A 14,698-nucleotide genomic window follows, 5' to 3' on the forward strand; every position below is an offset into this window, starting at 1 on the left:
AATAACTACACAAAAAACTAAATTTGAATAGTTATCAAAAGTTTTAAAAAGTAGTTTTTAAACTCAGTTACATAAGAAAGTTTTCCTAGTTATAATAGAAGATTTGATTTTCTTAGTATTATAAAAGCGTTCTTGGAATAAAATGTATATACCGAAAAAAAGAAACTATATTAATTGCTTAGTATTTAAATAATATATTCTCAAAAGAAATATGTCTTCAAGGACAAAAAATATGTTTAGGTCCATTTTATAAAAGGTCAATAGAGACAAAGACATATTCTCTAAAGACATATTCAACAATAATTTAAACAATAATAAAGACATATTCAACAATAATTTAAAATTCCTCTGAAGCAAATTATATTTCATGAAGTCTAAGCCCAAACTATTTTCCCTAAGAGTAGAATAACTTTGTTATTTTTACTTACAGCTTTCCGCAACATGTCTCCAACAACCACACCTGTAAATGTATCCCATTCCTATTGAATAAAAATATGAGGAACACAAAAAACATAAAAATACTATGCAGTTAAAATGTTCTTAATTTTCCTACATCCATCCTTATAAGATGGCTTATAATTCAGCTTTCTAAGGACACATTAAAAAAAACAACAAGAAACACAACTCCTTTCCCAACTTCCCACTTCTAGTACATTAACATTATGAGTTCATGTACCAATATAAAAAACATTAATATGAAATCTACTAAGAATAATTTTATTAAAACAAAAAAACTACATTTTATATAGGTAAATAAATACATATATATATATATATATATATATATATATATATAGAGAGAGAGAGAGAGAGAGAGAGAGAGAGAAACAAATGTATACCCATTTTAAGAAAGGAAAAACCTATTAAAATTACACTGATGGTAATCACTTTGAGCAACTCTTATAATTGCAGAAGTCAAATGTGACATGTATTCATCTTTTGTTATCAGTATATATAATTTTAATAGTTTTCTCCTTTCTTAAAATGTGTACACATTTTTTTGGCACCCACTATACATATATAAGTCTTAACATCTAAAAATGTAAATGTCATGTTCAATTAGCATTTGTCACTACCTGTTAATTTTTCCTATTATACTTGTGTGCTATTCCTCCAGATAAGCAATAAGGTGTACCAAAGTTTTAAAATTGTGTATGTTAGAAAAAAAACAGAAAAAAGTAGTTCCATTAACATCTTTTCTAACAGATTGGAAGATTGCCATTATTCCCTTTTTTTTATCTACAGAATCAAAATTCATCAACTGTTATGTTATGAAATCTAGTGCTCTAAGAAAATCTGTATCTTCACCCTGTGTCCCCCAATCAGATAATAATAGGCACTACTATATAATTTATTACATATTGGTCAGCAAATAAAGCAAAAACATATTAAAATGGGACAGCAATATGGAAAAATTACCAAAGCAACATACTTCCTGCCTCCACCCACCCTGACCCTTTACACTTCACACTTAAATTACACAATTACAAATAAATAAAAATGAATGATTATTATACTATATGTAATATAATGTATATAATTGATTTATACTCCAGAAGGAAAAAACAGGTAATTTTAAGTCTTATCCAGTGTGAAACATATTAATCATAGTGAAAAACATTATACAGGAGGAAGTTAAGGCATTCGAGTTAATAGCAGAACTAAAAGGGGTCAAGTTAATAAATTCAGGAGAAACTATACAATTCAGCCAGAGCATGTGGAGGTAGAGGGAAACAAAGAGCAAACATATGCATGAGGAATGGCCTACATTCTTTTAACTATTCAAATGAGGGGAACCCAGAACATACCATGTTTACCCGAAAATAAGACCTACCCCGAAAATAAGCCCGTTAAAATCGTCAGCCATACGGACGCATTTAGTACATTATGACGATGTTCCAGAAGATGACATGACTGTATTTGAATAAATATAGATTGTTGTACATGAAAAACCAAGACATCCCCTGAAAATACACGCTCATGTGTCTTTTGGAGCAAAAATTAATATGAGACCTGATCTTATTTTGGGGGAAACACGGTAATTAAAATCTGATCAAGTGGAGTTAAAGGTTATTAGGTCAAAGTTGCACTGTCCACATAAATATTCTCTCCCACCCTAAATAATGGATTCTCACTTTATGATAATGGAATAATAATGAAAAAAAATCATTTACAAATGTTTTTTAAAGAATATTAGAAGCACACCAGAGATGGATTAACTAGCTCTGGCTCAAAGGAAGTTCTTTTCAAATTTGAGAGGGGGATATATGGCAGCCCAGAAATGAAGTCATAGACAAAGAAGATAAGTTATACATTAAAAGATTAACATAAATCTGCAGGTTCAAGGAAGCTTCTGAGAACTGCCTACCCTCTTTCTTGCTTCACCTGCTGTGAAGTCAGTGAAGGTGGTAATAAATAATGTTGTACCCATATTGTTCCATATTTTATATTTATCAGTTCCACTGCTTACACCAGGGATATAAGACTGACCCTTCTGGTATCCTGAGTACATGGACTTGGGTTCAGAAAAATCTAGGCACTGTGGGTAAGTTACTTACATTTTTCTGCCTTACTACCATGTTTCCCCGAAAATAAGACCTAAACAGAAACTAAGTCCTAGCATGACTTTTCAGGATGACAGCCCCTGAACATAAGCCCTAAAGCATCTTTTGGAGCAAAAACTAATATGAGGCCCAGTCTTATTTTCGGGGAAACATGGCATCACTTCAGAATATTGCGCCCACCCAGAGGGGAGTAGAACTGGAAATCATCATCTTACACTAAATTTCTAACTTAGTGAAAAATTAATAGGTTGATATATAATTTCTACCCTGAAGTAATTTCTAATCTAACCATAAATCCGTCCAAATTACTATGTAACTCAAACATTTTCCTCCTTTACTTCCACTTACATTTTCTTGAAAAAGTTCAGGATGCATGCCTCGAACAAAATGCAAAGCGAACATCAACTGATCAGCCTGAAAAGAATAACAGATGTTATCTTGCTTTTTCTTTTCTTTTCTTTTTTTTTTTAAACCTTGCTTTTTCTCTGAATTTGTGGTTCCGGAAAAGCCTAGTCCTTGAATTTCCATTCACAAAATCTGTATTGTCTTCAAATTATCTTCTTTTATCAATATGAAAAATGACTATTCCGATAACATCAACATAGAACAACAGTTCTAAGTTGGGGGTAGGGTATATAAAGAAAGTGCTAAAATATTTAGAGACAGTGCTAGGATTAATTTATATTTACATCTCATTAAAAATAAAACAGATTTATTTAACTAGCTGAAATCCAATGGTGAGGTTTGAGTCAGTCATTACTAACTAGATCAATCTCCTGCATTAGTAATCCTCAATTTGTCACTGTGTATGTTTATATGCTCCTGAACAATGTATACCCCTAAATCAAGAAATTTCAGTTGTAGAAATTTATGTAAAGGGATCATGAATGTAATCCTGGATAGGAAACAAGGATATGATGTGCAAGACTGTTTACAGTGGAGGAAAAACTAAAACAACCTAAATGTTCAAAAGTCTATCATGAAAAATATTGATATCAAAAAAACATAGCATAATTCATATGTGGAAGGAGGGGGAATACGTTTATATAAACATATATGGATATGTAGCTGCAAAAAAATTGGAAAAAAGATATCAAAATTCTTATCAGTGATTTATTTTTGAGATTACAGGTTGTATTTTCTTCTTTTTCCTTAGATACTTATATTTATTTTTTAAACTTTCTAAAATGAGCTTGTATCATTTCTGTAAAAAAAAAAGTAAACGTTTACTAACAACAAAAAAAACCCATTTGGTAAAGCACCATCTTTCCTACCAAGTTCTAATTTAAACATTTTATTTAGCTTTTCCCATATTGTAAATACTTTATTTATATCTAATGTGTATATAATTATAGAGATAAATATACAGATATTAAGATATTTAAAAAGATCCTCCTATAAATACTAACAGCAAGTAAACTCCTTGCCTGCCAGAAAATCACCCTCAGTAGGAGAGATGCAGTATATTGAATAATACTCTACAGAAGGATTATCTTGTGTATGTTTGTATACACATACAGCAAGTACTCAATAAATATCTATTGATTAAGCAATGAAATAGCTACCGTGTGACTTAAATTATTGTAAAAAGCAAGGCATGTCATTTGGGGAGATGTACAATGGTCCTAGGTATTAGAAGGTCAGAACTCAGGTTTGGGATTGAACTGTGACTAGCTGAATAAGCCACTAAGCTATTTGTTTTGTGAATTAATGGATAGTTAACATAATTATAACAGAGCCTTCATCTAAGGTAAAGAAATAATGAAGACAAATTAGACAGTAAATGTATTACTTTGAAGCTTTATCACTTAACAATATAGTTAATTCTTTATTACATGTACATACATACCCACACAAACAAATTCACACAATATTATTTATTGAGCCATTTCTTCCTCCGAACTGAGGAAGAATAATGTAGTCTCTAGTGTTAATGGAAATAAGGCAAGGCCCTGCTACTCTATGATTCTCAGATTAGCTCAGATTAGCTCAAATCAGTGAGCTAATTGTTAATTATTACTGGGACCAAACTCCAAAATGTAAGCAAAAAATAGCCACATAACATGTAGTCAATAAATGGGTAATGGTAGTTGCCCTTCGCTTCATTTTTTGATCAGGCATATGCATGTAACACAGTTGGGCCAATGACATTATATCACTCCACACATAATGGTACAAAGGATGCCATATGACCTAAGCCAGACCAACTGGGATCTTCTTTTATGTTTTCCAACCTAGACATCACTGAAGGAAGCTGTTGGTGGCAGCTGCCTCATTGCCCAGCTGGACCAATGAGTCCTTTCAGCCACAGTAACACCATAGTTACAATAATATTATAATGAAGGACAATGATGATTTAAGAAAATAACACAATTTACTGAGAGACTGAGAGAAAGCATTATTTTCAATTAAATTGAAGTAAAATTAAGAATGGAAAAATCAAGCTTAAGGATTTTTCTGAATATTTATTTCAGAGAAAAACAAAAAACAAACCTGTCAATATCCAGAGTTGACAAAGTAGTTTTTATCTCTAACATCCTTGATCTACACTACTTTTCAAATCAGAAAATTTAAGTGTTTTAATTCAATGTTAATTTATCTCAGCATACTTAGGTTCTGCTACAAAATACTTTAATATCAAGGTATATAGAATAAGGAAAATTTCAAATGATCATCTATATAATTAACTAGAAAAACCACTAACAGATGGTAAACTATTAGGTGGGATAAGTCAGCCACACATTCCATGCCATCACAATACTCTAGTAAATATTCAAAAGCAGTGAAACTATTAGAGCAGAATTAATACAATATGAGGGAATCTTAAAGTCAACTTCAGAGTTGAGATCAAGTTCACAATTCCAGATATAATTGTTTGTTTCACTCTCATTCTATTAGTAAGAAGTTTTCAGCATCAAGCCAAATGGGTTTCAATGTCAGCTCCACCATTAATCTGGGTAACCTACAGAAAGGTTATTAGCTCTAAATCTTGGTTTCCTCCTTATATAATAGGAATGTTGTAGGAATTAAATCACAATATATGCAAAGCACTTACACAGTGTCTGGAACATTGTAAGTCTTAAAAGGTGACATATAACTATCTGCTTTACAGTAAATTAATAAACTACACAATATTGGAAGGGAAATGTATTTCAAAATATTCCAGACTCCACAATTCTCAGAGACTAAGAAGCAATAAAAAGTATACTTCATTCATTCCTTTTATTTCTACTCCACAGTATCTATTGCTTTCAAATATGTTCAATGAAAAGTATAAAGCAAATGTTACCATATGGAGAAGTCTTTCTTTAATCTCAACGAAGTTGATACAGCATAGAACTAGAGTATTCTCATTTGTGCTTGAAGTTAAACCATACATTTTAATGAACAATTCTATGCACATGCAACAATACTTCCAGAAAAATCTAAATGGTTAGATATAATACTAAAAAGTTTCAAAGTTATCTAAGCAGAAAATAATTATCTAAATTACCAGGATTCACTTTAATAGCCACAGGTGATAAAATTTTGAAACACCCACACTTTTATAAGAAAACACATTTTGATAGAAAAAAATATCAGATTCCAAATTAAATGATTTGTAAGATAAATACAATCATGATAAGCTATTATTATTTTATTTTTAAAACATAACATTCATCTGAATTTTACTCAATCAACTAGCAAATTCATTTGGAGGGGCAGACTGACCTGCAGAGGCATAAACCTACCAAAAATTTGAGTGAAAAAACTTCTAGTCACATCTCACCTAAGCCATTTCAGATCTCTCTTGGATCACACTTACAAGAGGAAAGGGACACAGGAAGAATATATACTCTCCCACCCTTTTCTGTAGTCTTGCCTTATATAGTTGGAAATTATTTAACATTCCAACAACTTCCATTATTTTGTATCTATTCCAAACAATAAACTGGGATGAAGAAATGATATGTAAAGGTACTAACTTGTACATAGTTTTAGTATAATCATAAATTTGGGAAAACCAAATATGTTACTTATCCTATCATTGTCTAAAATACTTAGGTTACTGAAATAAATAATTTTGATCTCTTAAAAAAATGACCCAGTCAAGAATCTAAACTGAAACTGCTAGACAGTTTTCTACATTTGGGTTACTTAATCAAAAGTCTAAATTATCTGCTACAAAACAAGTCAATCAGTTTTTACTCCAGGTCAGGTTGCTTTCACTTCAATGCGATGCGAATACTAATAATCCTATCCTCGCTCTAGTTCAAGAGTCCCCTGCTGCCATACTGCTGTCACCAACACAACAGCAAAATCAGCAAGAAAGAAGGGGGTTATCACTTTGTGAGGGGTATAAATACCTAACTATTACATTGTTTTGTACACCTGAAACTAATAACAAAAAATAATAATAAATAAATGAATAAAATATGATATAAAATAAATTAAGAAACTCTGGCAGTTTAATGGGATGCACACTGCTAAAAACCCAAAAAGGTTTCACTAAAATATGAAATTGGTTCTGTCCTAAGATCACACTGCTAAATCTTGAGAAATGTACTTCACTGCTTTACAATTAATGTGCTTTCAGAATTTTTATTCATTCTATGGACTGCTGAATTCATGTTGAATAAGTTTAATATTACTCATACAGAAATATGAATTTTAGAAAACAGATATTCCATTGTCAATTATAAACGTCTTAAGAAATATAAACCACAATTTTCTGGGAATTTGTTGGTTTTAGTGATTTTAGCTGTTCTCAATCAATAGAAAAGTATTACTTAAGATAAGCAATGAAAATAGCAATTGGGTATTTTCAGCACCCAATTGTGCACTAAATTGTGAGCACCCAACTGGATACTAAAATGTTAAGGACATTAAGCCTTGTAAGCTCTCTCCTAGTGCAACAAAATGCTGGCTTTACCCTAATTTACATACATTTTTAAAAGGTAAAGTGACTTAAAAGTATTCCTTGCTATACTTCACTGATGTCTTATATCATTTAGTACTGACTACTTATTATATCCTTCCCTAATTACATTATAAAATATATGACATAAGGATTTACATCTCATCAGTAAATATATTGCATAAAAATAAAGTAATATATAAACCGAGGTAAAGACACATAGGTTAGAAACAAACAAGAAACACATAATAAGCAAAACTACTAAAATTTTGGATTCAACTGATGTCCATAAATATGTATGTTATTAATAAAGAATTATGGAACATCCTTTTTAAAAAAATACTATTGATTGAAAGAAAGAGTTTATGGTATCTTTTAACTTAAAATATTTTTCAAAAATAATATTTATTTATAACATTACTTTCAAAAGGAATTTGGGGCATCTTAAAGTAACTATAGCGCTCTAATATTTTCATAAATCACAGCCTATTTTAGTGTAGAGGTCTTAAAGGAGAGTAAAAAAGCATTAAATATATTATTAGGAGAGTGACTAAAATGAAACTGTATCCTTAATATATTCACTAGAAAATAAAATAAGATTAAAGCTACATTTAAAAACAAATTATATAAATTAAATAATATAGAAATCAAAAATAAATCTAATGATTAAAAAATAAAATATAAAAACAATAATTATGATAAAGTAGACTTGTTCTATAAAGCAAGGCTTATTCTTTAAAATACCAAGAAAAATAGATAAATATGGCAAATAGACAAAAATGACAAATAAGGAAGGCAAAAACAAACAACTTTAATAAAAATACAGAAAAGAAATTAAAAAATAAGATATTTCTAAACCACAACTTGGTAAAAATTAAAAAGACTGATAATATCCAGGGTTGACAAGGATGCAAGGAAGGAGGTACCTTACTTACTCTGTGGACAGGAGTATTAACTGGTAAAGAACTTTTAGAAGGCAGTTTGATAATATTCAACAAAATTTCAAAAGTTCTTTATCCTTAGACCAGCACTATATTTTCATTAAGAAATCTACTGAATAGAAATACCTACTTACACATGTACATAAAGATGAATATACTTCACAGGACTTAACAGTCATTCATAACAGCAAAAAATATATATAGTTTAATATCCACCAATCAAGTAGTAGCTAAAGCAGCAAATAAACATATTATGGAAAACCACACCATCACTAAATATAATGAGGTTAATACATTTATACTTACGGAAAGATCTTCTGGAGCTATTGCAACAAAAAATGATGCACCAGAACAAAATATATAGTATGGAAGATATAAAAGTATTATGTATTTGTTGGTATAAATATGAAGAGAAAGGAAATGGGTTATATAAGAAACAAATCAAACTTAGAACTGATTTCCTCTAATGAAGGAGTAAAAGCTGGAGGAGAGGGTGAAATGACTCTAAGATTTTTTTCTATACAGTTCCATAAAGTTTGAGACTCAGAAAATGTTTTTTAACTTTTGTTTGTGTAATAAAATTTTAAAGCATTACATGAGATAATGCATTATACAAATGTTAGCAATATATGAGATCTATAACTGATAAAATTCTACTCTTATGTCATCCTCATATCTAGGATCATAACATTTTAGTGATGAAATGAGCTTTCAGATCTTTGCTTGCAATTCCTCATTTCACACAACTTAAAACTGAGGGCCAAACAGATGATTTTTAGAATGATAGTTAACTATAAGACCGTTAAAATAAAAAATATAAATCCACCATTCTCATTAAAGAAGGAATTCTGCAGAAACGCTCAACTATAATTCTTTGAACTTCCAATAATGTCCATTGTCAAAGTGCTGAAAGGCACTTTGAAGGATTTATTTTCTGCCTCAAGTAACGATCCTCAACAATATCACTCTAATCATAAAAGTTACTAACACTTACTGAAAAATATACTAACTACATCTTTTTCAAGATTTTCTAAGAAGCCTATATAATTGGACCATCATAACTCTATTTCTCTCACTTTCTTGTCTGTATGAAGCTCTACTTCAATGTATCTCAAGCTAACAAAGACTGATATTTTTAAAAATTCCAAAATGAAAAGCCTCTGTGTTTTCTATAATATTCAAAATTTCTAAAATATGCTCCATTGAGTATTCTACTGGGACCTTTATAATACTAAAGATGTCTATGACAAATTTCTAACTCAGAATCAGGCATTAGTTTACTTCCTAATGCCAGGAATAGGAAACAATTTTGTTCCCCAACCCAGGGAACATTTGGCAATGTCCAGAGATATTTTTGATTGTAACAACTGAGGGAAAGGGAGTGCTACTGGCATTAGTTGGCAGAGGCCAGAGATGATGCTAAAGATCCTAAAATGCACAAAACAGCCCCCCTCAACAAATAATAATGTGGCCCAAAATGTCAATAGTGCTGAGGTTGAGAAAACCCAGCTACAAAATGACCTACATAATCCATCACAGTTTCCTCTTTCAATGGCTACTGGGATGACGAGAGCAAGGTCAGCTAATCCAGTGTTTGCTCTCCCTTCTTCACTTGTGACTTTTTCCCTACCATATCCCAAAGCATTGCAAGACATTCTAGATAGTAATGAATATTATTCTAGGAAAATATCAGAAATTCCAATTTCAATACCTTTCTAATAGGTAAAGAATTACATAATTTAAATGTAATACTGTATTAAATCAAGAGTCAGGTAGTATTTTATATGTGAAAAATATAACATTTCTTACCTTAAATAGACAACGGCATATATATTCATATACCATATGTTTTAATGAGTTGATAAGAGACTGGATTCGCTGTTCTGTATTTTCAGAATCCTGTAGATTACAATTTGAAAGTTGAAAAACCACTAGGGAATTTATAAACATTTAAAAGGTACCCCCTAGTTTAATCACGTTTATAAATAGTTTCTCAAGACTCAAAGCTGATGGCCAAACTCAAGTACTAATTAAATAAGTGCATTAAACTTATACTCTTAACACAATTGAAAAAATTGATGTATTTTTCTTTAATGTATAGACTTGTTATATAGAAAAGCATAGGTTCCAAATGGCGTCACTTGTGCTAAAAGCCATGATACCAAACCTATATTTATACAATATCTGTCCTAATTACAGTTTTAACCTTCACTAGAAATGCAGTCTTAATCAACCAGTCTAGAATTTTCCGGTCAAGCACCGGTAATCTGTCACTCAGATCCTATTTATCCCCACACACACCTCCAATGGAAAAAGAGGCAACCTGCATAATAAAACCTATCCTATTCCCTTACTCCAAAAAAGACAATGTCTAGGACTAAAAAAATCCTTCTTTTTCTTTTGCTAATTGCCCCCTTGCCAACTCTTCTTCCGATAAAAACCTTCCATTTTGTATAACCCCTCAGACTGCCTTTCGACTTGTTAGATGGGATTCTATCCAATTCATGAATCATTTAATAAGGCCAATTATATCTTCAATTTTACACTACTGAATTTTGGGGTTTTATTGACAGAGCTAAAACTTTTAATAAATAAAAATTATAATCAATTTCTAATATAATATGAATTAAATGTGACTATACCACTTGATTCCTGCTGGAATTAAAAATACAACATCAATCTGGGGTAAAATCATTTCATTGCTTGTATTATAATTACCAATCCAGCCCCAAAACAGTATGACCAGAACTACCCTATAAAGAATTTTCTCACGCTCAATATAAAAACCTAAATAATCTTAAACCATGCCCTTCAAGTTGAATAAAGATGAATAATAACTTTGATATTGGTGCTACAAAAATTCGTACACACCTTTAGTATTTTTATACTTCCATTACATGACTTTTTACACTTCCATTTTTTTATACTTCCATCTTGTACTTCCATTGTACATGACTGCCATGATTTGAAAGAATATCATTAATGGCTATTTCCTTTGATTCATGAAAAATAGCTTGGGGTAGAAACAGGGAAGGAGATTGTAAAAGCCGGTCTCTTCCCTAAGTGTTATATGAGTTTTATATCTCACTTCAAAGAGCATGTGGAGAATACATGCCTGACAAAGTCAATTCAGGTACAATATTTAAACTAAATTTGTTTGCTTCCTTGTGATTGTAATTGACAAGAATAAAAATAACCTAGTAAAATAATTCTAAGTTTCACTTTAACATATCCAGGATGAGCAGTGCAGTGTGTGAAATTGGTACAAAACATCATGAACTGGCATTTAGGTGCATCAAACCTAGGTGTCTGGCCTTGTTAGTAGCATGTTCTAACCAAGAGGTCATCGTTTACAGTTCATATGGCAAGCACTCTTCTTCATTTCACTATTTATAACAAAGATCACATGTGAAATTGAAACTTGGATCCACTAAAAGGTACTCTATTGTGAGACAGAGTCAAGTTATCTACAAGATCCAGTGGATTTTCAAAACATTGGAAAGCAAGATTTTTAATCTACATATTTAAGATTACATTACTTTTTAACGTAAATTCAAATGTACACATACAAGTACACACAAATAAACATCAGTGTTATTCAATGGCCACATTATCACAGAACTATTGTTGCTGAGGAGATACTGAGTTATAAACTTTTCTGAAGAGTACAAAATAATCAATATTCTAATTACATTTAGTTAGAACTTCTAATTTATTTATTAGTTCTCATACCAGGTTAGAGACACTTCACTTTAACATGAATATACTTGACTACCAGATAAAAAGAAATTTAAAATGAAATTATTATGTGTTCTTTCTAAGTAATCTACGAGAAATTTCAACGTAAAAAAAGGTAAATATAAATGACTCTTTAGTTTTATCTGTTGACATAGTGAATTATGTAATACCATGTATCTTGAACCAACTCTCACAGACTTTACTCCATTCTGAGTTTTCCTTTATTGTGTGTGTAAAAATGCTTCTATCAGTACAATATTATAAATGGTTTGATTAAATTTAACATACTTTAAATTTCAAAAATATTTTTTAAAAACAAAGGACCAAACTTCAATTATTTATTCTTCTGTCTTTCCCATGCCTCTAGAAACCCGATGTTTGTCTAAAGGGCATTATAAATATAAATGACAGAAATACGTGTCTTCTCTACCATGACTGAAGACAGATTTTTGTTAATAAAACCTACCCCCCAAAGCACTATCTCTTCATTAGGTACCGTTTTATTTCAATTTTGAATGTATGAACAACTTCAAATGAAATACATTAATGAAAAAAATCAATACAAATGTAATCATCATATATAATCAAATAAAAATTTTCTGAAATAACTTATTCATGAAAATAATAAATAGCCATGAAAATGAAGACAAGAATTGTTGTCCTGTTTTGTTCCCTGCTATAAATCCAAACACCTAGAAAAATGTCTGACACATAGTGAGTCTGTAATAAGTAATAAATAATAATTGTTCCTCAGAAAACAGATTTTAGTAAACCTACTTGAATGTAATTTATCCCTAAATTCACTAAAAGAACACACTACTCTCCCCTAAAAAGATGATTTAAAAAAACACCCATAATACTATTATACCAAACACAATAACTATAAAGAATAAGGAGATAAATTTTGTCTCATAAAAATATTTTAGAAATAAAGTGAAAAGGCAGATAATAAACTCAAAATGTTTACAACATATGCCAAATGTTGAGGTTTAATGTCCTCAATATTTAAGTCTCTTAGAACTCAATTTTATATTAATATCACAGAATGTAAAAGAAAAAAATTCATCAAAGAAGAAATACAAATGTTAAATAATCCTATGTTTATCTTATAAGTGATATTTATCTTACAAATGATCAAAGACTTGCAAATACAATGAAATATTTTCCAATTACCTAATAGGACAACTATTCAAAGATATGTAATATTCATTGTTGGCTAGGTATAGATAGAAAAAAGCACTCTCACTGCATCAGTTTAACAATAGCATATGTTTTCAAAGGACAGTTAGACAATATTTGTATAAAAGGCTGACAAATGTGCATTTTTCCCCCATTATCCAAGTCTAGGAATTTAACTAAGAAAATGATGGGAGAAGCCAAACACTGAAAAACATAATAAATGTCTGTAGATGTTTTAAAACATAACCCCCAAATTTCTGATACCCCTTCCATCAAAAGGTGAAGTCTATTTTCCCATCCCCTTGAATCTGAGTATGTCTGTGACTGCTTCAACCAACAAAATCCAACAGAATAAAGCAGAAATGACACTGACACAAGGCTGGGTTACAAAAGGCGATTTACCTTCTGCCATGTTCACTACAACACACGTTTAGAGCCCCCAGGTATAATATGAGAAACCCAACTACTCTGTGCTGTGAGAAAGCCAAGCTTCACGGAAAGGTGCAGCAGTCAGCAGTACCGGCATCAAGTCCTCCCGCCCCAGGCACCAGACATGCAGGTGAATCCCACTCAGAAGTCCTCCCCATCCTCCAAATCCCACTCTGAAGTCCTCCCAACTGAAGTCCCAGACATTAAGAAGCAGAGATAAGCCATCCCTGCTCTGCCCTCACCAAATTCCCCACAGAATTCATGAGTATAAGGAAGAACGCATGAGCTTATGAAAAAGTTTTAATCTGCCAAATTTCAGGGTCATGATATTCAGCACAAGTAACCAGATCAATGTCCATGTAGGAGGTGGTTAAATAAAGTACAGTATAGTGCCACAATCTCTCAAAATTATCGTGTAGGTTTATATTTACTGACATGAAAGTTGTCTATAATATACGAATAATTTTTTTAGATAGTATGATACCTTTTGGTTAAATAAATTTATATCCTTTAATATATCCTTCCCTTCATTAGAATATAACCCAATACAAGTAGTGTATACTCTTATATCCCCATTACCTACAACAATAACTAGCACATATTACAGTCTCAAACAACAAGGATATACAATGAAATTTTATATGTCATTTTCCCCAAGTAATGGGATTATGTGGATAATTTCTTACCTTTATACTTTACTGAATCATCTGTGCTTTTTTAAGGATCATCTATTACTTATTAATTTGTACTCAAAACATACATCATTCCCATTAAGAAGACTGTCAGATGGGGACAGTTTGTTAAGAATATAAACTACAATTAAGGAGCTAGTTTCTTTTAATACAGTTTAAAATTGTTACATGTGGTCTTCTGAAATATCATTTTAAGCAAATTTTCTCAGGAAATTGTTATTATAGATTAATCACCTTCAAAAGTGATCTCTCTAATTC

The 14,698-nt window shown here is 30.9% G+C and overlaps 1 protein-coding gene across 4 annotated transcripts in view; it reads right to left on the reverse strand.

Moving 5' to 3' along the window:
- The window catches only part of DYNC2H1 (dynein cytoplasmic 2 heavy chain 1), a 293,546-nt gene that overhangs the window by 138,300 nt on the left and 140,548 nt on the right, over window positions 1-14,698 (reverse strand). For all 4 annotated transcript variants that reach the window (XM_074335553.1, XM_074335552.1, XM_019717180.2 and 1 more), the window contains 3 exons: window positions 10,212-10,301; window positions 2,913-2,978; window positions 429-479 (listed from right to left, as the gene is read on the reverse strand). In XM_074335553.1, coding sequence (XP_074191654.1) covers window positions 429-479; window positions 2,913-2,978; window positions 10,212-10,301 — 207 coding nt within the window. The remainder of the gene's footprint in view (window positions 1-428; window positions 480-2,912; window positions 2,979-10,211; window positions 10,302-14,698) is intronic.

Source organism: Rhinolophus sinicus, linkage group LG06, assembly GCF_036562045.2.
Source record: "Rhinolophus sinicus isolate RSC01 linkage group LG06, ASM3656204v1, whole genome shotgun sequence".
In the NCBI taxonomy this organism is placed as follows: Eukaryota; Metazoa; Chordata; class Mammalia; order Chiroptera; family Rhinolophidae; genus Rhinolophus; species Rhinolophus sinicus.